A 26,975-nucleotide genomic window follows, 5' to 3' on the forward strand; every position below is an offset into this window, starting at 1 on the left:
ATAGGGAGGCAGAGACAAGCACATCTCTGAATTCAAGGCCAGCCTGGTCTGCACAGCAAGTTCCACAAGTTTGAGCCCAAGAACCCACAGAAAGGTGGAGAGAACCAAGTCCACGGAGTTGTCCTCTGAACTCGGCATGTGCATCAGCACACATGCACACATAAACAGAAAGAAGGGAGGCAGAGTGGAGATACACGAGCCAGCTGCCCCATACTGAAAGCTCTAGCAGTCCAAGACATTCCCTATTAATTAGTCAAAGCAAGAATGAGCCAGTAAGTAGGCTGCTGGTTTAAGGGAAAACTGCAAACCAACTTTGCTGTATGCCACACAGGCCGGTTTCCACCTGTCTTGTTTCTTTAAGTCTTAATAGCCCAGATGATGGACATAGTTAATGTCTCACTTGGCAAAAATACCGCTGAACTAACCTGGGACCCGTGTCCCATCTTTACCACTAGAGGACTGTGTGACCCCACTCCTTCTCTCTCAATTGGCCACTTCCATCTCTATCCCCAGAAAAGTTGCCAAAGCAGCTTATGTAAGAGGTATGTTAGATGCCATCCCCCAATACCCACCAACCCCAGACTGACAGTAGCCCTGTGAGACAGTCAAGAACCAAAGTTTATTAACTACCATGTGTATACATATTATACTAAGTGATAACCTTATATTTTCACTGAATTCTCACTTTGGTTTATAAGTTTTTCACTTGAATCATATGGCATTAAGTCAGATATTACAGAAGTTTTTAGTACATCACTATAAGCTGATGAACTGTTTTCTGATGAGAATGTTCACAAAGCTACTCAACCTGTCTTCCCCCAAGTCCACAGTCTGAAGAGGCCCTACAGCCATGGCATAGCCCCCATCGGGGTTTGAAAACTAGGGTAACAGGCCTGGCGACCTCCCTCAGTGTCCTGGGTGACAACCCACAAGCGAGCGTTGGAACTGAAGCTCTTCATCACGTGTGTCTCTTGAGACCAGACAAAGGAACAACAGGGACTTCTCACTCCTCACTTCTTGCCTCTCCGTTTATCCTTCTCCTTGCCTTTGGAGTCTTTGCCGTCATCTTTCTCTTTCTTGGGCATTCTGAAGCCTCCAATTTCCTTCCGGACCACTGTACCCCGCCACCAGGCCTGCAGCTGGAAGAGAGAAGGGAGGCAGTTCATCTCAGTGCGCCCCACAGCACTGTGCTCTTGCTACACAAGAGAGAACCCACAGTCGTTAGTGTTTAAGGAACATCTCTGAGACATGGCCGAGAGTGAAAATGAAGTGTGTTAGGCCACGTTTTCCTTCAGACTTAGAGCCCCAACACTACAGGGCTTGCCCCTTTGGTAAACACCTCACACCTCACAGCCGTTGGCTGTAAAGGGAATGAATGCCTGCTACTTGCACTGAGGGCCAAGCTGAGGTGTCACACCTTTAGGGAGTAGCTAAAAGTCCCTTGAATGTCTGTGAGTGTGATACAACTGTTCTGAACAATCTGTTATAAATCAGCCTCGCCTTGCCTACTGAGAGCACATGGATCCACTAGTGAGAACAAAAGCTGTCTGCTCAGTTCTTCACTCTGAATGGAATCTTGACATGTGGAAAACGTAACAAACTGGACCAACCTTTGCTAATTATACACTACATGTTCCTAATTGGAAGATCAATGATGAGTTTGGATACCTGGTCCGGAAAGTACTCTAACGTTCTCATTTTGGACTTGTGGTTGTGGCTCAGTGGTGGGATGCTTAGAGGCCCTGAGCTCAAAACCCAGTACCACAAAATGGAAGAGAACACAGCCTTGTATGGTGGTGCACACCTGTAATTCCAGCACACGATCAGTGGAGTTCACAGCCAGCCTCAACTACACAGGCAGAAATTGCTTCCTCCTCTGCATCTCAGATTCATCCCCCTCAGGGCCCCTGAAGGATGCTCTTCGGCAGCATGTCTCAAACCAGCTGCTATCTTTGCATTACAGTTTTTGCTTTAAACATTTTTCCAGGGACTGGAGAGATGATCCAGCAGTTAAGAGCACATAAGCTCTTGCAGATAACTTGAGTTAGTTTCCCAATATCCACAAGATCTGGAAGTTCACAGCCATCTGTAACTCCAGCTCCAAGGGATCTGATGCCTCTCTAGGCCTCTGTGGGTACCTGCACTCATGTACATGTACCCACATACAGACACACAGACATTTACATAATTAAAGTAAAAATAAATCTTAAAAATATTTTCCTGGGTTGGGGATTTAGCTCAGTGGTAGAGCGCTTGCCTAGCAAGCACAAGGCCCTAGGTTCGATCCTCAGCTAAAAAAAAAAAAAAAATTTCCAGAATCTGGACTTGATCATGTCATTAATATTTGCAAGTTCACATAAAATGTTTATGAGATATTTGACTATCTCAGCCGGACCTTGATTGCTCACGTCTATATTCCCCAATTCTCAGGAGGCTGAGGAAAAGGAGCATTGTAGGCTACATACATAGTGAGCCCCAGTCGGTCAGGGCTATGGAGAAAGACACTCTGAATAAATAAAAAAATAGTAAGCTAAAAGAAGTTTTATATATGTTTTTTCTAATTTGCCTGCCCCTTCCTCCTTTTTGTTTTTGTTTTGGGTGTTTTTGTTTTTGTTTTTGTTTTCGTTTTTTAAGCAACTTGTATTGGGAGGCAGCAGACAGTGACTTACAACCGTGTGTGGAGGAGGGCAGGGCATCCGGGAGCATCCTGCCTACATCGGAGTCCCCTCAGATTTCATGGCTGGAAAGAGGCTTTGCTTCCACTGCTCACCTCCGCCGCCCAGGCCAGAGCCGGGTTTGCTCTTTGTCACCTGTCCGCCTGCACCATGTGCTGCAGAGCGCCTGCGGGCTACCCCACTGCCCACCCTGACCGCCAGAGCGTGCTACCTTCACGATGCTCTTCAGCTCCAGGTCATCCTGTTCCATCTTCTTCCTGGTCTTCTCCTTTTCCATCCGATCCTCAATGATGACCTGCTCATACTCCCGGATCTGCACAAGTACACACGGAGCACAGTCGTCACAGAGCAACCAGCCCTGCACACCAGTGATCCCAGTGACCGCTGCAAGGCCAAGGCCAGCCTGCTCCACACAGCAAGTGGGTGGCTCAGAAAACATCCTGCCGTGGTCATCAGGGTCCCACTGGTTTACAGCCACACCTCTACTTTTGACCAAAAACATTTGTCCCCAGCCCCTCGCTAGCTTCCACTCATTCCCCAGGGGTCCCCTACCACCCCTTACCGTCTTTGCAAGGTCTTGAAGGTGTGATAGGTCGGTGGCCTTGGCAGCCTTGAGAGCATTTAACTCATTCTGTTTTGCTTCTGTATCTTTATCAAATTTCTCCATCCAGAACTCTAGCTTCTCCTCAAGTTTCTATTTGGAAAGAAACATTAAAACATGGCTCCCACCAGACAGAAAATAACAGGACCGTGTAATGCCGGTTACAGCAAGAACACGCTCGTTTTCCTGCAGAGATCCAGTCAGAATAGACGTGGTAAGGGCATGAGGCAGGGGGTGCTTTTAATCTGCTTGGTGGCTACACACACCATACACTCCACATTTGTGTACTTTTCTGTGTGTAAACCGTTCCGTTTTTAAAATAGGAGGAGGGCGCCTGTGAGCTAACAGCATGGGACACATGCACAAGACGTGTGGAACTCAAGCCAGGCAAAATCTCAGAGGCTGGAGGTGGGCAAGAAGTCCCGCCCTAGCTGGGAAGCTAATAGCAGTTGACAGCTGATAGGAGAGTAAGAGTCCATCCTCTGAGGAGCGGGGCACCCAGTAGTCGCCACACACCACTGGAATGCCACACAACCAAGAGTGTCTGGGCAGTACAAACTGTGTCTGAGGAGGTTTTTTGTTTTGTTTTGTTTTTTTTAAAGGACAATTTGAGGTGGGTAGGGAAGTGGGGTTAGATCTGGGAGGAGCTGAAGAAGTAAATGTCATCAAAATACATTTTATGCAATTGTCAACTAATAAGATGAAAAAATATATAAAGTGACAAGAAAATCAGGAGGAGGGGCTGGGTTCAGCTCGGGGTAGGTCGCTCTTGCTTTGACATGTGGCCTTAGGTTTGACACCCAGCACTGCAGAACAAACACTTGAACTCTTCAGAAATGAATCAACACTCAAAAGCCAAGATAAAAACCCTGGGAGAGGGGCTGGGGGGGCTCCAGTGTCGTGGGGGAAGTGGCAGAGGAGCAGATAGAAATTCTGAAAGGTAAGCAATGGCATCGGCTCTTTTTTTATTAACACTGAACACTAGTCAAAAGACAAAAATGTGGGCTGGGGATACACTCAGTTGGGGTGCTGGTCTGGCATGCACAAAGCTCTGGGTCTGACGGCCAGCACCACATAAAACTAGACATGATTGCCCACATCTATAACCAAAGTAGAGGCAGGAGGATTGGGAGTTCAAGGCCATCCTTAGCTACATAGCAAGCTGGTCCAGCCTGGGATAGATGAGACACTGTCTGGGGAGAGGGGAGTATTGGAAATTCTCAATGAAAACAGATACGAATCTAAGATAAGATGCCTAGCCAATCTAATTCTCCAATATGACAGAAAGATGAGAGTCTGTCTTGGAAAGTTACTTGAAGACGCCCTTTTGCAGGGAAAGTGAAAGATGATGCTGGGAACTGAACTCAGGTCCTCCGGCAGAGCAGGACAAATGCCCCCTGTGCCGTCTCTTCAGCTCCAGAGCTACCTTGAAATTTCTTATACATGCTGAGGTTTTGCTTCCTTTCTCTTAGGTCTAGAACTAGTCATTGTCTATGTTCTGTTGCTTTTATTAAAGTAAAAATGTGTATTTACCTCCCCTTTCCAGTATCCTATGTTGAAATCAATTTTTTGCAAATGTCAGATATATTGGCATACAAAATCTATTATCCTGCACTGTGCTGTAAAAAGATTGTTGTATTTCCACTTTACAAACACTAGCTGAGAGAGCTAGAGGTCTAAAGAATTCAAGGAAATGTGAGTGTGAGGCTGGGATCTGAACCTTGGAATCTGCCTTCAGAGCCTGTGCACCTCCCATTAGACATGACTGCCTCCTGAGGAACTTCAGGTCAGCTATGGCTTTGCTAGTTTTTTGATTAGGAGCCTGTCCTGGTCTTGTGGAGGGGCTAAGCTTGAGCAGTTCACAACCACCTGTCACCTCCTGAGTGCCCCAGGGGATCCAACACCCTCCTCTGGTTTCAATGTGGCAGATCCACATACACGTAAATAAATAAATAAATATACTTAAGATACACAAGTGTATTTTACTTTATGAACGTATTAAGGAGAAAGAAAAAATACATCATTTGGATGGGTAAAAAAATGCATCTCAGCCAGGCGTGGTGACACACACCTTCAATCCCAGCACTCACGAGACAACTCTGAAATCTGTGAGTTCGAGGCCAGCCAGGGCTGTGTAATGAGATGCAGTCTCAAAAAATGTTAAATTAAAAATTTAAAAACAAATGAGTAGTTACTGGTTAAAACAACAACGTTGACAAGAAACTCCTTAATGTAATAAAATTTGCACATTCGTGACCTACAGAGTACACCTCCCGATTTATGGCTCTCAGCTCTGAGTACTTTCGGCAGGGCCTTGCCTCACTGGATTTCCAATTTGGCCACCCAACAAAATACTAAGCCTTGTCAGTAGAGGGCACTGGAGGACATGACACAGGTCTCCTGGAGGCTCCTGGGCACACTGCTGTGACACCCAGCGGCACCAACACCAACTAACAACCACAGCCTCTGCTTGCCATCTGCATTGTGACCGACCGGATGAGGTTAATTCCTAGAATTTAAAGGATGCAACAGCAAATCCGTAGTGTTTACTTGAACATATTAAAAGAGAAAAAGAAAATCTGGGTGAATGACAACAGTCGTCTTATACACTATTCATCTGATTGAAGAAGGAAGGACGAGGAACAGGGAGGGGAAGGGTTGAGGGAGGAGGAGGAGAGGACAGAACATTTCAGCCAGCCATTGTGCACACTCCTATAATCCCAGCTCTCAGGAGGTTGAGGCAGGAGCATCCAGAGTTGAGTTGGAGAACACCCTGGGCTGTATAGGAAGGACCATTATCAAACAACAACAAAAATCTTCTCCCCAAGTCTCCGCTTCCTGTTAGCCAGCTTCTCCTGGCTTCAGGCTGTCCAGCAAGCACACCTCTCCCCATGCAGGAAACCACAGCCACACTTTCTCCATTGCGGCCCAAATCTTCTTCATTTCCAAGACAGGGTTTCTCTGTGTGTAGCCCTGCCTGTTCTGGAACTCGCTCTGTAGACCAGACTGGCCTCGAACACACAGAGCTGGGTGCTGGGATGCACCACCACTGCCCAGTAGGTTTTTTTTTTTTTTTTTTGGTTTTTTGGGCTTTTCAAGACAGGGTTTCTCTGTGTAGCTTTGCACCTTTCCTGGATCTCGCTCTGTAGACCAGGCTGGCCTCGAACTCACAGAGATCCACCTGCCTCTGCCTCCCAGTGCTGGGATTAAAGGTGTGAGCCACCACCACCCGGCAGTTTTTGTTTTTTATCTAAAGTTTTCAATAGCAGTTCAATGCTACATGATATCCCACGGTTGAAATATGCCTGAAAGTAGGTGGCAGTTTTCTTTTCTTTTTTTTTTTCTTAAGATTTATTTATTTATTATATATACAGTGTTCTGCCTCCATGTATGCCTACAGGCCAGAAAAGGGCACCAGATCTCACTACAGATGGTTGTGAGCCACCATGTGGTTGCTGGGAATTGAACTCAGGACCTCTGGAAGAGCAGCCAGTGCCCTTAACCACTGAGCCATCTCTCCAGCCCGGTGGCAGTTTTCTATTGGACACTTGGATTACTTCCAAGTTTTGCTGTTTATCACATCTTTACACATGCGTGTACCATCTCCAGGTACGGGGTATATGGAAAAATCCCTTCAGCTCTGTACACTGTCTTGGATTCCTCAGGATATCCCATGTGAGATCTACGGTTTTTCGGTCAGTCGATTTGTGTTTTCTAGATAGATAATTTTATTGGCTGGAAACACTGTTACCTTTTTCCTTGTATCATTAGCACATGTCCATGACTTAGTGCTAACTCTGCAGTTAAACAGCATGGTGCTGGTTAGCACTAAAGATAATGGGTCCCACTCACCTCCTTTCCTTCCTTCCACCTCCCCTCTTACCCCTCCCTTCCTCTGCCCCTTGCTCATTTCTTTCCTTTTGGTTCTTTTTTTTTTTTTTTTTTGTAAGACATGATCTCATGTAGCCCAGGTTAGCCTCAAACTCCTGATCCTTCTGTCTCTACCTCCTGAGTGCTAAGATTACAAACGTAAGCAACTGTGCCTGGCTTGGGGCATTATTGTCATCATCATCGTCATCATCATCATCATCAGAGACGGGGTCTCACTGTGTAGCCCAGGCTGGCCTAGAACCCATAGAGATCAGCCTGCCTCTGTCTCTTGAGTGCTTGGGATGAAATGCACGTGCTACCTACCACACCTGGCTATGGACGTGGCTTCTTTTATTTTGGGCTTCAGTGGTGTTTTGAACAGGAGGGCATTTACTGAGAACTGGACAACTGAGTCTGGACTTTTACACGATTGGTCTTGGGTAAAATCGAACCTCCTCTTTTTGGGGCTCTCTTAACAGTGGAAATACCCTGCTCTCCTATGTCTGAGAAGAGTGGGTCACACTTGCATGCACACGCATACACACACACACACACACACACACACACACACACACACAAAATCAACCAATCAATCAATCAATCAATCACTCAGTCAATGCGGAAAAGAGAGATGCCTTGAAATGACTGTCTGCATCCATCGATAACAGCAGAACAGATTATACAGTGACTGGGCTACATTCACGGCACACGATGGGGGAAAAGCATCTGTAACATTAATCCGGAATCACAAAAGCCCAGTCCCAGTCCCTCCAACGTTCTTTTCTATCCCTGAGACTGATTTAGTAAATACCTGCAGTGATGATCAGTAGTGGTCAGAGCAGACATGTGTCCACTCAATGGACAGTTTATAATGATTTTAAATATTTTTGCAGAGAGATTTTAAGAACACAAACAAAATGAAAAAGCAATTGATAATTTAAAAGCTTCCCTCAACTGAACATGTTATTTTATTTTATTTTATTTTATTTTATTTTATTTTATTTGAGCTGAGGATCGAACCCAGGCAAGCGTTTTACCACTGAGCTAAATCCCCAACCCACATGTTATTTTTATAATTAAAAAAAAAAAATCAAGCTGGGCAGTGGTGGCACATCCCTTTAATTCCAGCACTTGGGAGGCAGAGGCGGGAGGATCTCTGTGAGTTTGAGGCCAGCCTGGTCTACAGAGCGAGTTTCAGGACAGCCAGGGCTGTTAACACAGAGAAACCTTGTCTCAAAGGGAAAAAAAAAATTGAGCCAACAGAGGGCTGGGCATGATACAGCTCAGTAACAGAGTGCTTGCCTGGCGTCCCTGGTGCCTTGGGTTCAATCCAAAGCACCATAAGAAGAAAAAAAAAATCAAAATACATTATTTTAAATTACAGCAATGAAGCAATGAAAGAACAAGCAAAATGTGTCTCACACAAGCGGAATTTAGAAGGTTGAAGAAAATGGCGTCTGCCCTTACATTACAGCTGTGCGCTGTATTCAGATGCCATATGCAGTCTGTCGTTAGCCTTTTTGTTATTGTTGTTTGCTGTTGTTTTGAGACAGGGTTTCTCTGTGTAGTGTGGATGTCCTAGAACTCACTCTGTAGCCCAGGCTGGCTTTAAATTCAGAGATCTGCCTGCCTCTGCCTCCCGAGTGCTGGGCTGAGAAGCGTGCGCCACCACTGCCACCACCGCCACCACCGCCACCACTGCCCGACTCCCATTCATTAGTTTTTTTTTTTCTCCTCCATTTATTAGTCTTATGGTTGCTTTCTCTTTCCTTTACTAAATTCACTTTGAGCTGAGCATGGTGGCGCACACCTTTAATCCCAGCACTCAGGAGGCAGAGGCAGGTGGATTTCTGTGATTTCTACATAGAAAGTTCCAATCCAGCCTGAGTTACATAGTGCCCCCAAAAAACAAAAAGAAAAAAATGTCTTGTGCTAGGCATGGTTGTGCAGCCTGAGGCAGGAGGACTGAGCTACCCGGAGCTGCAGAGCCAAACCTACCTCAAAGAACCTTTGTTTAATCATTTACTTCTTTATTATTTATTTTGCTCTCCTCTGTATTTTATTTTATTTTTCATTTTTATTTATTTATTTATTTATTTATTTATTTATTTGTTTGTTTAGGTTTTTTGAGACAGGGTTTCTCTGTGTAGCTTTGCACCTTTCCTGGAACTCGCTTTGTAGACCAGGCTGGCCTCAAACTCACAGAGATCTGCCTGCCTCTGTCTCCCGAGTGCTGGGATTAAAGGCATGCGCCACCACTGCCCAGCTTCTCTTCTGTATTTTATAAGTGGATTTGTGTGCACGACTGCATATGTGTGTGTTCATCTGGGTCCAGATACACTTGTGTGTGAACGTGTGTGTGTGTGTGTGTGTGTGTGTGTGTGTGTGTGTGTGTGTGTCCCCACACCTACAAGTGTGTGTGGAGACCAGAGGTCACCCCTCAGTGGAGTTGTTTTACCTTCTTTTACAGTTATTTGTTTATTTAGTCTGTGTGGATGTGTGTGCCAGCGTGTGTGCAAGTGCACAGTATGCATGAAGGGTCCTGTGAGGTAGAAAGAAGATGTCCAGTTCCCTGGAACTGAAGTTACAGGTGGTTGTGAGCTCCTCAGTCCTCTGCAAGAGCAGTAGGCACTCCTGACCACAGGGCCTTCCCTGAAGCTCCCCGCTATCATGAAAATCAGTGACTGGGCAGGCTGGCTAGCCAGGCAGCCTACAAGCCCCAGGGGCTGTACCATCTGCACCATCACCCTGGAGCCAGGATTACCAGTGGGTAGCACCAAGCCTGGCTTTTCTGTGAGTGTGGAGGTCCAACTTGGGTCCTGATGCTTACACAGCATACACCTCACCCACTGAGCTGTCTCTTCAGCCCATTAGAAGATTGTTAAAAGGTGCAGCCAGGCATGGTGGCATCCGCCTTTAATCCCCACAGTGGGGAGGTGGAGGTACTTAATCCTGGTCTACATAATGAGCTCTAGGCCAGCCAGACTACTGCTTTTCCTCACAATTTTATAAGTGGAATTTTTTTGTTTGAAACAGGGTCTCACTATTGGAGCCCTTTCCACCCTGGAACTTGCTATGTAGACCAGGGAGGGTTTGGGGTGTTTGTTTACTTGGGGGGTTCAAGACAGAGTTTCCTCTATGTAACAGCCCTAGCTATCCTGGAACTCTCTTTGTAGACCAGGCTGGACTCGAACTCACAGATACCCACCTGCCTCTGCCTCCCGAGTGCTGGGATTAAAGCCTGGAGTCACAACTGTGAGCTGCCATGTGGGTGGTGGGAACTGAACCCAGGTCCTCTGCAAGAGCAGCATGTGCTCTTAACCTCTAAGGCATCTCTAATTCCGTGTCCAGGTGACTCACCTGCTGCTCTTTTTTAAGGAACATTTCGATGTCCGTGTGAACTCGGTTCTCTTCTTCAGTTCTCATCCTCAGCTTCTGTAAGCACCAAGCACAGGGTCTCTACTTAGCAAGGCTGAGACCAGCAGTCCCCAGAGACAGACGCAGCAGGGACCCCAGGAACAGCCAGGCTTCCCTACAGAGCTATCCATTTGTACTCCACGAACACTGCAGAGCCATGGGCTGGCACCTCCTTAGACACACGCAAGGATCCCCAAAAAGGCCATCACAATCCTGTCATCTGAAAAACAACGCTTCAAGGGTACAAGACTCTCAGCCCAGCGAAGGAAATTATAAAATTCAAGATGGCCCACACCTGGAATCCCGGCTCTCTGGAGGCTGAGGCAAGCAGATCAGCTCAAAACCAGCCCTGCACTGCAAAGTGAGCCTGAGGCTGCCCTGAACTACAGAAGCCAATGCCGAAGAAGAGGAGGAGGAGGAAGAGGAAGAAGAAGAAGACGACACAGAACAGAACAAAAAAGCAGGTTTGGGGGCTTAAGAGCACCACCTGAGAGGAGAGCTTTCCCAGCAGCCTCTCCAAGTCTTAGAAAGAAGCATGAGGTACAGCCATTAAAATCTCTAGTCACAAATACTTAAGACCCCATTTAGTCTTTTATGTTTGACCTCAAGGGCTGTACTGGTCATGAAGGAAAACCTTTATCTTCCTCTTCCTCCTCCTTCACTGGCTGACATAGAATCAAGAATGACAGCTCACTGAGGCAGGAGAGAGCTCAGCAGTCAAGACTGCATACTGCTTTGTTAGAGGACCTGAGTTCGGTTCCCACCACCTAGGTTGGGGGGCTCGAAACCACCTATAACTCCAGCTCCATGGGGCCCAATGCATTCTCTAGCCTTCCTGGGAACCCACATGCACACACCTGTACATAATTTTAAAACATGGAGCTGGAGTTACAGGAGGTTGTAAACCTCCCAGCATGAGTGCTGGGGACAGAACGCAGGTCCTCTGGAAGAAATGCATGTACTCTTTGTTTTTCTGGACGGGGTATCTCTGTATAGTCCTAGCGGTCCTGGAACTCACTCTATAGACCAGGCTGGCCTTGAACTCATAGAGCACTGCCTACCTCTGCCTCTCAAGTACTGGGATTAAAGGTGTGTACCACTGCCTGGCTAAGAAATGCATGTATTCTTAAACAGCTGATCCATCTCTCCAGCCCAAAATAAATCATTTTATTTAAAGTGACATCCCACATGACATCATCAAGCTATCGACCTGGATTTTTGTTTTGTTTTGTTGTTTGTTAATACTGGATTGTGGACTCAGAATCTGGCACATGCTGTTACTGAGCTCCATTCCCAGATAGCCTAGTGTAGCACAGGTTACCTCAATCTCCTCCAGTAAGAGTTCCTCTGCTCTGTTACATTTCTTCTGGGTCTGGGAAATCTGCAGCTCAGTATTTCTTTTCATATAAAGATTCTCCAAGTTGGTTTTGGCCTTCATCTCTTGTAACTGGTCCTTGAGGTGAGCAATGTATTCGTTCCCATTCTGCAGAGATGAGACCAGGTTTCGAACTAAAAATCCATTGTGCTTATAAGTCAACAGGAAAGGGGAGCTGGCTTTCTCCCAGAACACTAAGGGAAATGTTCTCAGTCATGATATGAATGAAAATTAGTCTCAGCACCAGGAGGCAGAGCATAAGGCCTATCACAGATTACAGGCCAACCAGGACCACAGAGTGAGAACTTGTCTCATTAAAAAGAAAAACAGTGCTGGGCATGGTAGAACACACCATTAATCCCAGCACTCTGGAGCCACGGGTAGGTGGGTTTTTGTGTGTTTGAAGCCAGCCTGCTTACATGGCGAGTTCCAGACCAGCCAGAGCTTCACATTGAGACTCTACCTCAAAAGAAAAAAAGAAAAAGAAGCTGGATATAGGGGGACATGCCTATAATTCTAGCCCCTGGGGAATGAAGGCAGGAGGATCAGGAGTTCAAGGTCATCCTTAGCTACATCTTTAGCTGCTCAAGGCCAGCCTGGACTACAGAAGATCCCGTCTTTAAAAAGGGCAGAGGGGCTGGCCAGAAGGCTCAGCGGACTACTTGCCACTAAGCCTGAGGATCTGAGTTGGATCCCTGGGTCCCACATGTAGAGGGAGAGAACTCCCTCAGGTTGTCCTTTGACCTCCATACATGTGCCCCCCACACACCATAATAAACAAATGTGAGAGAAGAAAGGCAAGAGAGGAAAGGAAAGCTAGCAAATCCAGTCTGAGCGGGTCTCTCCAGTGTCGGCACACAGTCTATGAATGAAGTTGCATGGAGAGATTTCTGTGAGCTTGTGAACAAACTCCACAGAGTCTTGTAACCTCTGTTCCTCTCTAACATGGATTTGTTCTTGGAATGTGTTTCTGAGCCCCTCCCAGGTGTAGTAAATAGGAGTGGATTTGCTTCCAATTAACCATCATCTTTTGTTAGTTAGTTTTTCAAGACGGGGTTTCTCTGTGTAGCCCTGGCTGGCCTGGAACTCGAGAGATCCACCCTTCTCCGCCTCCTGAGTGATGGGATTAAAGGCGTGTGCCACCACCACCTAGCATGCTTCACAATTTTAAAGTCTCAAAATTCACTGATTAAAAAGAAAATTCTGGGCTGGAGAGATGGCTCAGAGGTTAAGAGCCCTGACTGCTCTTCTAGAGGTCCTGAGTTCAATTCCTGAGTTCAATTCCCAGCAACCACATGGTGGCTCACAACCATCTGTAATGAGATCTGGTGCCCTCTTCTGTATACATAATAAATAAATAAATCTTAAAAAAAAAAAAAAAAGAAAGAAAATTCTTCAGTAGCAGACACTGAGGTAGGCAGTAGAGAACAGTGGAGACCTAACCAACCCAAGTCCCATAGGGACTGCAGTCTAGTGAAAAGGTGTTGTGAAAGAGTTGTGTGTGCACTTACCTAGTGGTGTGGGATGGTGTGTGTGCACTTACCTAGTGGTGTGGGATGGTGTGTGTGCACTTACCTAGTGGTGTGTGTGCACTTACCTAGTGGTGTGGGATGGTGTGTGTGCACTTACCTAGTGGTGTGGGATGGTGTGTGTGCACTTACCTAGTGGTGTGGGATGGTGTGTGTGCACTTAACTAATGGTGTGGGATGGTGTGTGTGCACTTAACTAATGGTATGGGATGGTGTGTGTGCACTTAGCTAATGGTATGGGATGGTGTGTGTGCACTTAACTAATGGTGTGGGATGGTGTGTGTGCACTTAACTAATGGTGTGGGATGGTGTGTGTGCATTTAACTAATGGTATGGGATGGTGTGTGTGCACTTAACTAATGGTGTGGGATGGTGTGGGAGAGAAGGCAATAGGCTTGGGAGACACAGTAAGGGTGACCTCCATTAGCACAATGTCAAGGAAGGATCCTCTGAGGGGACTTGTTTATCTGACACTTGAAAGATGCATAAGCCAATTCATGAAAAATGAGGTCAAGAAACTTTTCAATAAAAAGAAAAGGTGGGGTTGGGGATTTGGCTCAGTGGTAGAGCACTTGCCTAGCAAGTGTAAGGCCCTGGGTTTGATCCTCAGCTCAAAAAAGAAAAAAAGAAAAGAAAAGGTGAAGTTCATGCTAGAGTCTTCAGTCAACTAAGACCTGGATATGTTCTAGAAATTTGAAAGAAAATTCATAACTTGAGTTGAGTACAGTGTAAGATTGAGTACAGTGTAAGATATGTCCATGTTCTGGTTGGTTTTATCAAATTGTCCAGAAGTCAGGGCTGGAGAGATGGTGAAGTGGTTAAGAGCACTGACTGCTCTTCCAGGGGACCTGACTTTGATTCCCAGCACCCAGGCTGGGCAGCTTGCAACCACCCATAACTCTAGCTCTAGGGATTCGATGCCCATCTTCTGGACTCCTTAAGCAGCACATACATACAACATACAGCAGCACACTTGCATGCACACACTCAGACACACATGCATATGCATGCACAGGAAAACACATGTAGGAACGCAGACATACATGCATACACATAATTTTAAAAAGTCATTTTAAAAACCCTCCAGAAGGCTATGGCAGTGGCCTATAGCAAACAGAGGGTTTATATTGTATAGTGTAATATCATATTATATAACTTTTTATAAACTCATATAATGCTGGCTGTGTTTTTTAAAAAAAGTCTAAAACATCTAGTTTTAATGCTATTGCCTTAGGCTTCTGAAAACCCTAATTTCCTTCCTGCTTCACATAAACGTCTTTTGCAAACATGTCTCACACAAACATTTCAGTCACAGTGTGAAACACAGTAAGATATCAAATCCTTGCTGATTTTAGATGCTAACATCACCATGCCAGCAACACATGCCAACCAAGGCACAGCAGTGCAGACTAAGAAACTTGACTCATGAATTTCTTTTAAGACCTTTCACTCAGAGATCTGCCTTTACCACGGCCTGCCATCCTGATTGTCCACGGAGCCTGCTGCTTCCCCATGACCAAGGTCCTCAGACTGGTGTGGTGTATTTATGGGGTTTGACAGCAGACAAGACTTTCTGCTCCAAGCCCCCAGCTGCCTTCAGACATGGTCTTCCGAATGTATTATTGAATCCAGAGAAGATGATGTAGAAACAGAGCAGTCGGCCAATCAGGGTGCATAAGGCCTGATGGCTGCCATAAGGGGTAAGCAGAAAGCATGTTACCAATAGAGACAGCTCTCACAACTGGCCCTGGCTTGGGGATCTCAGGCCTCAGGAAACTTGAAAGCTAGACTCCGGGGAGGTTGTCATCTGTCTGGCACGTCAGGTTGCCTCTTGGATTGGACGGCAAGAGGAAGACAGGGATGCCGTCGACTGAGGTAAAGAAAGCCACACTCAAAGCATGCAGTTCTGACATGGGGTACAGGGGTGCACTCCTTTAATGCCATAACTTAGGATGTGGAAGTGGGGGAAGGGAATGGGGGTTCAAGGTCATCCTTGGCTAGTTAACCAGTTCAAGCCAGCCTGAGCTACACGAGACTAAACATCTTTCTGCCACCACAGTTCTGTATTCAAGTAACATTCCTATTTGACCATAGTCAACACTGGAGTGGGGGATGTGAGGCATTTACAAGGGCTGAACTGGGTTCCAGATTCTATAGTCTTCAGAGTACAGATAGAATTTTCCAGGAATGGAAACTTATGTAAACTCTATACAATTAGGGAGAAAAATTAAGTGCAAACTAGCTTTTATAAATCTTCACAGATAAGAAATATGGTATTTTAAAAAAATACAAGCAAAAAATTAATATGGGTAAAGATTCAAGACCAACACCCAAGACACTTTGTAACTAACAAAAACACAACAATGACTAGAGGTTCAGCAGCTTGTTAAGGAGACTTAAAGATTACGTCTTGGAAGCTTGTTATGCAAGCATGGGGATTTGAGTGCACATCCCCACCGACAGTGGGTAAAGACGCTTGCTGCCAAGCCTGATGACCTGAGTTCAATCCCCAGTACTCACAATGGTGGAAGGTGTGGAAAATTCCATTACATATGACATATTACATGAACATATGTCACTGTGATTGGTTTAATAAAAAAAGTTGACTGGCCTATTGCTAGGCAGGATCAGGTTAGGCAGGAGAACCAGATTAAGAGGATGCTGGGAAGAAGAGGGTGGAGTCTCGGGAGTCCCAAGGAGATATGGAGAGAAGCAAGATAAACCTGCTGTACTGAGAAAAGGGACAAAGCCACGTGGCTGAGGGTACATAAGAAATGTGGCTTAATTTAAGTTGTAAGAGGCTGGACGGTGATGGTGCACGCCTTTAATCCCAGCACTCGGGAGGCAGAGGCAGGTGGATCTCTGTGAGTTTGAAGCCAGCCTGGTCTACAAAGTGAGATCCAGGAAAGGTGCAAAGATACACAGAGAAATCCTGTCTCCAAAAACCAAAAAAAAAAAAAAAAAAAGGGCTGGAGAGACGGCTCTGCAGTTAAGAGCACTGGCTGCTCTTCCAGAGGTCCTGAGTTCAATTCCCAGCAATCACATGGTGGCTCACAACCATCTGTAATGAGATCTGGTGCCCTCTTCTGGCCTGCAGGGATACATGCAGACAGAACATTGTATACATAATAAATAAATAAATAAATAAATAAATAAATAAATAAGCTGTGAGAGCTAGTTAGTAACAAGTATAAGCTATTGACCAAACATTTATAATAATAAGTCTTTGAGTGGTTATTTGGCAGTGGTTAGCCGATGAAAAACTCTTCTTACAAATGGCGTTCTAACATGGGGACCTACAACCATATAAGAACTGAGAAAGCTTTTTTTAAATGTTCTAAACACACAGAGAGCAAAACACAACTTCCTAGTCTTATGTCTGTCATGCCTGTGGATGGAGCCAGACGCCAATTTCCATGCGTTAGCGCCACTCACTAAGCTGGGCAGTGCCGGAAGCTGACATAACAATTTAAGATTCATCTCATGTGATCAAAAAACTAATACAGATGCTCAGTAAAGACAGATCCACATGTAAAAAATCCTCTAAATGGGTTACAGTGTGTTTAAAATATACATAGGCTTAGGAGAGAAAAGAATAAGGATACATACAGTCATAGATTAAAAAGTAGTTTAAAAATAATAAAGTCCTTAAAAAAGGAATAAAGTAAAAAAATATGTAATAAGCCATGTAAAGATGGGAAATACACAGAGTCTGGATTCGTCTGAGTTTTTTGATTGTTGATGAACAGGTGACAGCAGCTAAGACAACTTGGATTGTAAAGGCTGCTGGATGAAACCAACCTATATATTCTAAAAATATCTTAACTTCAAAATGGAAGTCAAAAGATATGTTGCTTTGGGGAAGAGATTATGCCTTTGTTCCCACAGAAAATGAAAGACTATGGATGCATTCCAGGTTGATATGCATCAGGTTTGATCGTAGAAGACCCCCTGAAAATCCCGGCTACAGACATAAAGAAATAAACCTAGAAAAATTACAAAACAGGTAATGTATATTTTACCTGCTCAAACATAAAACAAAAAAATCATCTTTGGCTGACTTGTGTACAACACACAGTCTATACAGATATACCTTTAAAAGTTTATATAATTTCAGAACAAGGGGACCAGACACCAATAAAGACAAATGGCCCAGGTGACCCAGCCTCTCAGAACACTCTGTTACAGTCTCCTCAGAGCTCTACATCCAGAACAACTTCAAGGCTGCTGGCTGTGATGGTCAAGCCTCACAAACCACTCCAGCCAAGACTTAACAATTATCCTGATTTTCTCAAGGTTTTCCCAAAGATGCCAGTGCCCATAAACAACAGGAAATAGTCTAGACAATGATGTCCACACTCCCAAGAGATGGGTTATAGATGGGTTTTGGTTATTCAATGGATTATGTGTGTTTGTCATTGTTTAGGGGGGGTTGGTTATAAGTTGTTACTGGTCACAGTTAGGAAAAAAAAGCTAAACAAAAGAGAAAACTTCAAAGACCTCTTTCTAAAGGAAAAAAGGGAGATATGATATAGAAATGATGAGACAACTATTAATCTCAAAATGTTTTACATTGGTATGGATTTTGGTTTATTGATACAAATTTAAAGTTATTTTGTTATAGGTAATATGTTTCTACTTGTTTGGGGTTTTGTGCTTATGCAGCTCATTTAAAAATGTAATGAATGTAATGTATAATTAAAAAATACAAGTTAGTAGTTAGTCATCCATAATAGCCAAACTTATAATCATGTTAGGTATGTTTTCAAGGACACACACACACACACACACACACACACACACACACACACATTTTATTTTCCAAGACAAGGTTTCTCTATATAACAGTCCTGGCTGTCCTGATATACACAGATATTTTAGATAGATAAATGGTCTTCAAATACTTCAAAGACCTACAGAATATGTCATTTAATATGTTTAATAACCTAAGGCTTTTCATGACAATGAGACATGTCTGCTCCTGGCAGTACCAACCTACTTCAGAGAGGATGATGGGCATCAAAGAAACTTCATATGGAATTGGCTTTCTTTGTGGTAAAAGTATATTGTCCAAACTAGACTAGCAGGACAAACAAAAAAAAAGTGACTGCCAAACTTTGCCAAGACAAGGTAGGGCAGTCCTTCAAAATTCCACTGCTTCCCAAAAATGTCTGTCAGATATAGTAGGCCTGTAGGGCAAAGTTGGATGCCTGAACATTACAGAAGAACCTAGGGTGACTGTTCAGGCAGCCAGCTGTCTCTGTCATTAGGTAACATTTCACCCTTCTGGGGTCTTTGATGAATTTGAAGGCTAGATAGTCATAGTTAAAGTTTTCCTTAGTTATATAATAAAGGGTAAATTAGGTATAAAACTTTAGACTCACAAAGATAAATAATAGAGTATTTTCTCTAAATCTGTCAAATATAAATGGACTGGATATTATAATTCTTACTTGATAATGGTTTTTGTTTTATGTAATTTTGCTATTATAAAGTTAAAACCTTCCTTTTTAATTAGACAAAAAGGGGGATATGTGGAATATTCCCTTACACTGTGTGAACATATGTCATTGTGATTGGTCTAATATAGAAGCTGACTGGCCTATAGCTAGGCAGGATAAGGTTAGCCAGGAGAACCAGACCAAGAGGATGCTGGGAAGAAGAGGACAGTCTCAGGAGTTGTGAGGAGACATGAAGAGAAGCAAGATAAACCTGCTGTACTGAGAAAAGGCACCAAGCCATGTGGTTGAGGACAGATAGATAAGAAATATAGCTTAATTTAAGTTGTAGGAGCTATTTAGTAACAAATCTAAGCTATTGGCCAAGCATTTATAATAATAAGTCTCTGTGTGGTTATTTGGGAACTGACTGGAGGGACAGAAAAGTCTGCCTACAGGAAGGAGAAAACCAGCTCCTGCAAGTTGTCCTTTGACCTCTACAGACCTGTACACACACACACACACACACACACACGCACGCACACACACACACACATACACACACATACACACACACACACACACACACACACACGCACACACATGCACACACTCAGCCATACAAAAAACAAACAAACATAATTAAAAACATCTTGAAAGCCAAGCATTTCTGGGCATGGTAGCACATGCCTTTAATCTCAGTATTCCAGAGTGGATCTCTCAAAGTTCCCAACCAGTCTTATCTACATAGTGAGTTCCAGGACTACAAAGTAAGATGCAATCTAAATAATAATAATAATAATAATAATAATAATAATAACAACAACAACAACAATAATGAATACGTGTTAAAGCCAGATATCACTGTGTCTATATCCCAGCACTAGGTTGTAAAGACAGATCCCAGGATTGTGCTGGCAGCCAGCCTAGCTGAAATGGTGAGTGCCTCGGTCAGTGAAAGACCATGTCTCAAGGCAATAAGATGGAGAGTAACAGAGCAACATACCCATCATCTTCCTCTGGCTTCCATATGATCTCACAGGTACATACCTAGCAGCATTCACGTATGCATGCATGTGCACATACACATGTACACATGTGCACACACACACACACACACACACACACACACACACACACACACACAGAGGATACAATGAACCAGTGCTTTGTACATGCCAGGCAAGCACTTTCCCATTGAGATACCTCCCAGGCTCCCTTTTATTTTATTTTTCTGAAGTAGGATCTTGCTTATATTGCCAGGGTTATACTTGCTCTATAGCCTAAGTTGTCCTCAAACTTGCAATTCCCCTGCCTCAGCCCCCATTCCCACAGTGTAGAGATTACAGATTAGCACCATTATGCATGGCTGCTACCAATCTTTTTTTAACAACCGTTCTCCCTCTCCCTCTCTCCCTCTCCCTCCCCCTTCTCTCTCTGCCTCTTGTAAGCTCTCAGTTACTGCTCCAGAGTCTGCCTGCCTGCAGTTATGTTCCCTGCCATGATGGACAGACTCATCCTCTGAAACCATAAACCCCCAATGAATGCTTGGGCTGCGCAAGGACATCAGCAGACTAGGAGCTCCAAGGGGCTGGTCCCCCAGAGTTCGAGTCCAGACACACTTGCACCTTTCTCTTTCTCTTCTCTCTCTTCCCCATCTCTGGCCTCTCCCTCCAGGATCTCACCACAACTCAGATAGGCCTGCTCTGCCTCTTGAGTGCTGGGATTAAAGGTGTGTGCCAGGCAACTTCCTCTCTCCTGAAAAGGCACCCCAGCAGAGCTGAGCAGTGGTGGCTGCCACCCTTAATCCTAGCACTTGGAAGGCAGAGGCAGGCGGATCTCTGGGAGTTCAAGGCCAATCTGATCTACAGAGCGAGATCCAGGGCAGCCAGGGCCACAAAGAGAAACCTTGTCCCCCCCACACCAAAAAAAATCGAAAAATTGATTGATTGATAAATAAACTAAGTAGGCACCCCAGCGAAGCCAAGGCTTCCCTAGCTAACCCCTCTGTGGAAGGTGGCTTCCATGGGGTGGGTCTAGGTCAGTTGCTTTGTCGTCACCCTCACGGGGAGTCTTACCTGGACTTGCATTTGACGTTCCTTTTTGACGTCAACTAACTGTCTCTGAAGAGATTTTATCTCTCTCCTTCCTTTTTCCTCCCTAAAAGAAGAGAGAATGTTAAGAACAGGGCTTCTCAAATGTTAGGATCAGTTGGACATTAAAAAATCAGGTTCTTGTCAGGTGGTGGTGACACACGCCTTTAATCCCAGCACTCAGGAGGCAGAGGCAGGTGGATGGCTGAGCTCCAGGCCAGCCTGGTTTACAGATGAGTTCCAGGACAGTCAGGGATACACAGGGAAACCCTGCCTAAGGAAAAAAAAAACAAAAACAAAAAACAAAACAAACACACAGTAGGTTCTTGGGCTGGAGACATGGCTCTGGGTCAAGAGAAGAGGACCTGAGTTTGGTTCCCAGCACCCATGCTGGGCAGCTCACAGCCACCTATAACTCCAGCTGTTAGCATTCAGGCATCTGTGCTGGGCGACCCTCAGGGTCCTGACAGGATGTACCTCAGCTGCAGGCACAAAGAACACCCCCTGTGTGCATTCACTATGTTTCCTTTCCTTATCAAAGGTGGGCCTTGTCCACCTCCCGTCCTTCACTCTCATCCCCAGGGTCCAGTCTCTGCCCCCCTTTCTGCCCCTTCTCTTCCCTCCCCTCAATAAGCCTCCCATGTGGGCCCTGTTGTATGGTGTGACTCCTTCCCGCCATTTTCAAAATACAACACTAGCTACAGGGGATCCATGACCCTCTTCAGGACTCTGCAGGACCTGTACACACACACACACACACACACACACACACACACACACACACATATACACAAAACCCACACATAATATAACAATAATGCAAATAAACACATAGGTTCTTGGGCCCTTTCTATAGCTTAGTGGATAAAGGTGCTTGCTGCAAGACTGACCACATAAGTTAGAATCCAGAACCTACATGGTGGAAGGCGAGAACTGATTCCACAAGTTGTTCTGACTTCTACATGTGCTCAGCAGCACACACCGGTGCACATGCTCCCAAAAGCACTCAATTGATAAATAAGCAAAATACAACAATAAGAAATCAGGTTCAAAGGCCAGGATTGGTATTGGCCAGCTGTAATTTTAGCACTTGGTAGGTAGAGGCAGGAGGACAGGGAATTTAAATCCAGCCTAGGCTACCGAGCAAGTTCGAGGCCATCCTGGGCCACATGAAACACTGCTTTAAAAATTAACAACGCCGGGTGGTGGTGGCACACGCCTTTAATCTCAGCACTCGGGAGGCAGAGGCAGGCGGATCTCTGTGAGTTCGAGGCCAGCCTGGTCTACAGAGTGAGATACAGGACAGGCACCAAAACTACACAGAGAAACCTGTCTTGAAAAAAAGCAAAACTAAATAAACAAACAAATACATAAATAAAATTAACAATGGTAAAAGTAATTAAAAGTCTAATGATAGTAGACTGGCCAGGTGGTGGCACACACCTTTAATCCCAGCACTCGGGAGGCAGAGGCAGGCGGATCTGTGAGTTCGAGGCCAGCCTGGTCCACAGACTGAGTTCCAGGACGGCCAGGGCTGCACAGGGAAATCTTGTCTCACAAGTTGAATGATGAGGACAAGCATCTCAGCGGTGAAGGTGCCTGGCTCTGTGCCTGATGACCTGCGTCAGAGCCCACAGACCCACAGCGAAGGAAAGATCAACCGTCACAAGCTGTTCTCTGACCTCCACGTTTACACTACGGCATGAGTGCACACATATGCACTCATGCGTGTAAAGCGATTAAGTCCACAGAAGTCTGTTTAAGAAGTATTAGGGAAATTTATTAAGGTAAATTGAAGAAATACACTCAATACAGAGTAGACAGCTGAAGTTGTCCTCTGATCTGACTGGGAGTGAATCCACCTTTTAAGAGGTCTTGTACAAAGGCAGGAAGCACAGCCTCTTTTGGGCCCTATAGCCCAAGGTCACCAGCAGAGCAAATACCAGTACATTTCCTCTTTTTGTCTAAATAAGAAAGTTCTAAACTTAATGCAAACTATATACAGTAAGAATGATTATTAAGTATTGTCCAGGAAAAACAAAGGGTAACAACATAAACAAACAAACAAGAAACAACCAACAAGAATAACATCAAACAAGGAAGATGTTAAGTGTGCAGAAATGTCCAGAACGTAGGTAAAGAGCAAATTACTGAGATCACTCCAATAGCTGTCCTATCCTGAAGATTCTGACTCTAGTACTAGTATGTGCTAGCTAAGCTACAAGAAGATTGTAACTATAACTGTCTAGTCTTCCACTCCATCAAAGACCGGAGAAGGAAAATAATAATATCTAAGAAAACGGAAAATGCAAGCAAGTAATTTCTGAAATTCTTGTGAGAATAAACAGAGACGTCTGGCAGCCTGGACAGTCACCTAAAGTTTCTCAGCATCGTTGGGACACTCAATTTGGCTACAGGCCTAGAGTACCTGACAGAGCATCTTCAGAAGCAGGGATTGTGAAAACCATCTCACCCTGTCTTGGCAGAGTTCAGTAGTCACTTTTCCTGGTGTCCTGCTCATCCGGAAAAAAAAATAGTGTTCATACTGTCAGCAGTTGAGGCAAGGGCAGTTGTTTGCCCAGCAGGCCATTTTGTGCCAAGAAAACAAACTTCCAAACAGAAATGTCTAGAAGCCCAACATTCTCTTGGGATCAGATTGGTGCTGCCAGGAGCAATTGTGTCTCATGTCAACAGAATTCTAAGTTCTCAAAACATTTAATGCCATGTTCTCTAGGTCTATGAAGTGTTTGAAGATTATCTATCCATTTGACATATGTTTCTATAAGTCTGGAGATCCGAACTAACATAACTATAGAGATGACAAGCATGGGTGACTATAAATCTGTAAGTCTTCTCTACCTAAATAACCTAAGGACTGAGGCTTCACATTAACAAGATAAATAGTCTGTAAGCAGATGTACTGTATAAAGACAATCACCTCAAAATTGTGACAATACACAAAATATCTTAAACAGAGGTAGAAATGTATAGTACAATATGCACTATGACAACAATATCCTTAATATGTATCAATATACAAAATATTCAAACAGGAGTTGAAATATATGAAATATATATGTATATATTTTGTATTTGTATCAATATATAAATTACCTTAAATAGGAATATAAGAATTATTTACATTTGTATCAAATACACAAGAATCCATATAATGCAAATTAGCCAAGGCTGATAAGTTTGCTAAAACAGTTTATTAGTAGATACAATAATCTACTTAAATATACTATTCCTATCCATTCCCCCTTTTTCTAAAGGAGCATATTAAGTCTAAATTTTATTGTTCCACCCTCAACCCTGAGAAAAATGAAACTTTTGGGAGAGGGGCATCATTTTTTTAGACTTGCTTCCTGCTGTTTAGGGTGTGATGGTATCTCTGGGTCCTGTAAGAAAGCTCAGATAGGTCTCAATAGGGCTATCAGTAGAGTCTGCAGCCAGTCTCAGAGTCATGGGTAAGACTGTCTGAGATCCTGGATAGAAGTGTAGTATGATGGACCATCTCATCTTAGAACTGTCCTGAAGAGTTTTCAATCCAAAGCTGATCATTGAATAATGTTCTTAGGTACAATGGCATCTTTCTGGACCGAGTACAGTCATTGTTGTGGGGCCCCATCTTCCTTCTGGAGGCTTCAGAAATTGCTATTGGGAAGACATTTTCACTGTGGAAAACTTGAACATTATTAATATCAAAATGGAAAGTTTGAGTCTTAAGATGACATAACACATAAGGAAGGATTCCAGAAGTCAAGAATAAGCATGAAGAGAAATAGAATCTTGACAACAATGGTCCCTAGATTATTGGCTTTCTTCTGTATCACACCAGTTGGCTCTTCCAATATTTCTTTTAGCAACATGTTGAGTTTAGAGGAGAGAGCTAATTCCAACTCCAAAGCCAGCTTCATTTATAATTGAATTGGGATCACAACTATTCTAGAGCTAAAGAGATATTGATGTTAGGCAGTTAGATATTACCCTGTAGAGTATATTAGTACCAATAGGTCCTTCCCTTCTGCTGTAGACATCTGGGTATCCAAGGCCTTATAACTTCTTGAAGATGGGTATTCCTATTATCCTGTAAAGACAAAAACAGAACTCTGCCCCAACCCTTGTTTGTTGAGTTTTTCTTACAACTTATAGAGATATCACATGGGTGGATGAGCTAATACTTCTCATCAAGGGGGTTCTCCTATTCAAAGTGAATTTTTATTAGTTTTGTTGGTATCCATAGCATTTCTTCTCCTGCAGAAACAAAAGCAAAACCTCTTCCCCAATGTAGGACATATCCTGGTTTCCATTCTGAGGTCAACACATCTTTCCAGTTGCCTTGAAGCTGTTCTGGATGTTGGATCATCTGGAGACCTCTCAGGGGGTCTTCTTTGATGGAACCAATATTAACCTGGAAGAAATCCACAGCTTCTCATCTTCTGTGGAAAGAGAAGTAAAACTTCTTTTCCAAAGCAACAAATCCTTAGACATAAATTTTGAAGTCAAGATACCTTTAAAAAATATATATATATATTGATTTAACTCAGCAGTTACAATCAAATGTCTCTCTCTAGTTAAAAATCCCACAGACAACATAATCTTTCTGTATAATTTCCATCTTTATGTGGCTTATTATGTTTTTATATATTATTTTATTTTTTAACTTTATTCTTATGACTATCTAGGCTTTCTGCCCCCTCCTGGTTTTCCTGCTCCCAGCCTCTGGTTTTCAGCTCCACCATGGCTCCCAAAGGCAGCTCCAAGCAGCAGTCTGAGGAGGACCTGCTCCTTCAGGATTTCAGCTGCAACCTGATTGATGGCCAAGTCCTTGGTGCTGTTTTTTGGGAATGCATGTTCATCATGTCTGCCATCCCCATCGGGTTGTCCTGGCGAATACGGCACGTGGATCCAGTCTGCTGTTCTCCACAGTGTGATGACATTAGCCTTGGTAGCCTTTGCATACAAGAATGTAAAATTTGTCCTCAAGCACAAAGTAGCACAGAAGAGGGAGGATGCTGCTTCCAAGGGAGTGACTCAAAAACTTTCTGAAGCTGATAATAGAAAGATGTCTCAGAAGGAGAAAGGTGGAAGAATCTTGTGGAAGATGATAAAGTTGCCAATTATGAAGCCACAACATTTTTCATCTTCTACAACAACACTCTGTTCCTAGTGTTAGTCATTGTTGCTTCCTTCTTTATACTGAAGAACTTCAACCCCACAGGGGTAGCCTTTAAAAGTCTTCAGAAGCTATAAACAGTAGTTTGTTTTATTTTTAAGCCGCCTGGTATGTTAGTGGAAACAAAAATTTCTCAGAGCCAGTTAAACAGTACTAACTTTAGGCAGGTGCCTATGGACTTAGAACTTAAAAGTTTCTGGCTTGACTTAATGTTTTTTACGTCTATAAGTTAGTTTTATGATAAGTGGCAAGTGTTATAAAGCAATCTTATATTGTACATGTGACTTTGTCTACTTACCTGTCTAAAAGGAATCAAAGTTAGTAAATGGACTGTCTTCATCAATTTCATTATGCACACCCGCTGGCTTTGGGGTTAGGGGATGGCCAGGGTAGTTACAAATGATAGGTACATTTTACATATTCATAGTGTTCAAGACGCTTTTCAAGTGAGCTTTGGCCAACAGTCATTTGTCCTTCATTAAAGGATTTATTTTTTTAAATTAAAGGTGCTATCCAGGAAAATGCAGCCAGACTTTTAACAATTAGAGGTTATGGTGTAATAAAACACAAGACACCTTCCAACTCACGTCTTTTGTGAATACTGGTGGGCCTTGCCAGAATGGCCCCAGAATGTTTTGCTCAAAGAGGTTGTAAATTCTAGTGATACAATGTGTACCTAATAAAATCTGTGTGAAGAATGGGATGCAGGTGAAGCCATGGAACATGTGGCGATACATAAATTAATAGAAATGGATTAATTTAATATGAAAGAGCTAGCTAGAAAGAAGCCTGCCATAA

At 43.9% G+C, this 26,975-nt stretch overlaps 1 protein-coding gene and 1 pseudogene across 6 annotated transcripts in view; one reads left to right on the forward strand and one right to left on the reverse strand.

Annotated features, from left to right (window-relative positions):
- Positions 1-597: 597 nt before the first annotated feature.
- The window catches only part of Iqcg (IQ motif containing G), a 43,224-nt gene continuing 16,846 nt past the window's right edge, over positions 598-26,975 (reverse strand). For all 6 annotated transcript variants that reach the window (XM_036204070.1, XM_036204065.1, XM_036204068.1 and 3 more), the window contains 6 exons: positions 20,984-21,065; positions 11,885-12,046; positions 10,507-10,581; positions 3,238-3,369; positions 2,887-2,988; positions 598-1,139 (listed from right to left, as the gene is read on the reverse strand). In XM_036204070.1, coding sequence (XP_036059963.1) covers positions 1,011-1,139; positions 2,887-2,988; positions 3,238-3,369; positions 10,507-10,581; positions 11,885-12,046; positions 20,984-21,065 — 682 coding nt within the window. In that variant the 3' untranslated portion in view covers positions 598-1,010. The remainder of the gene's footprint in view (positions 1,140-2,886; positions 2,989-3,237; positions 3,370-10,506; positions 10,582-11,884; positions 12,047-20,983; positions 21,066-26,975) is intronic.
- LOC118594202 lies at positions 25,742-26,254 on the forward strand (annotated as a pseudogene).

Source organism: Onychomys torridus, chromosome 12, assembly GCF_903995425.1.
Source record: "Onychomys torridus chromosome 12, mOncTor1.1, whole genome shotgun sequence".
NCBI classification, from domain to species: domain Eukaryota; kingdom Metazoa; phylum Chordata; class Mammalia; order Rodentia; family Cricetidae; genus Onychomys; species Onychomys torridus.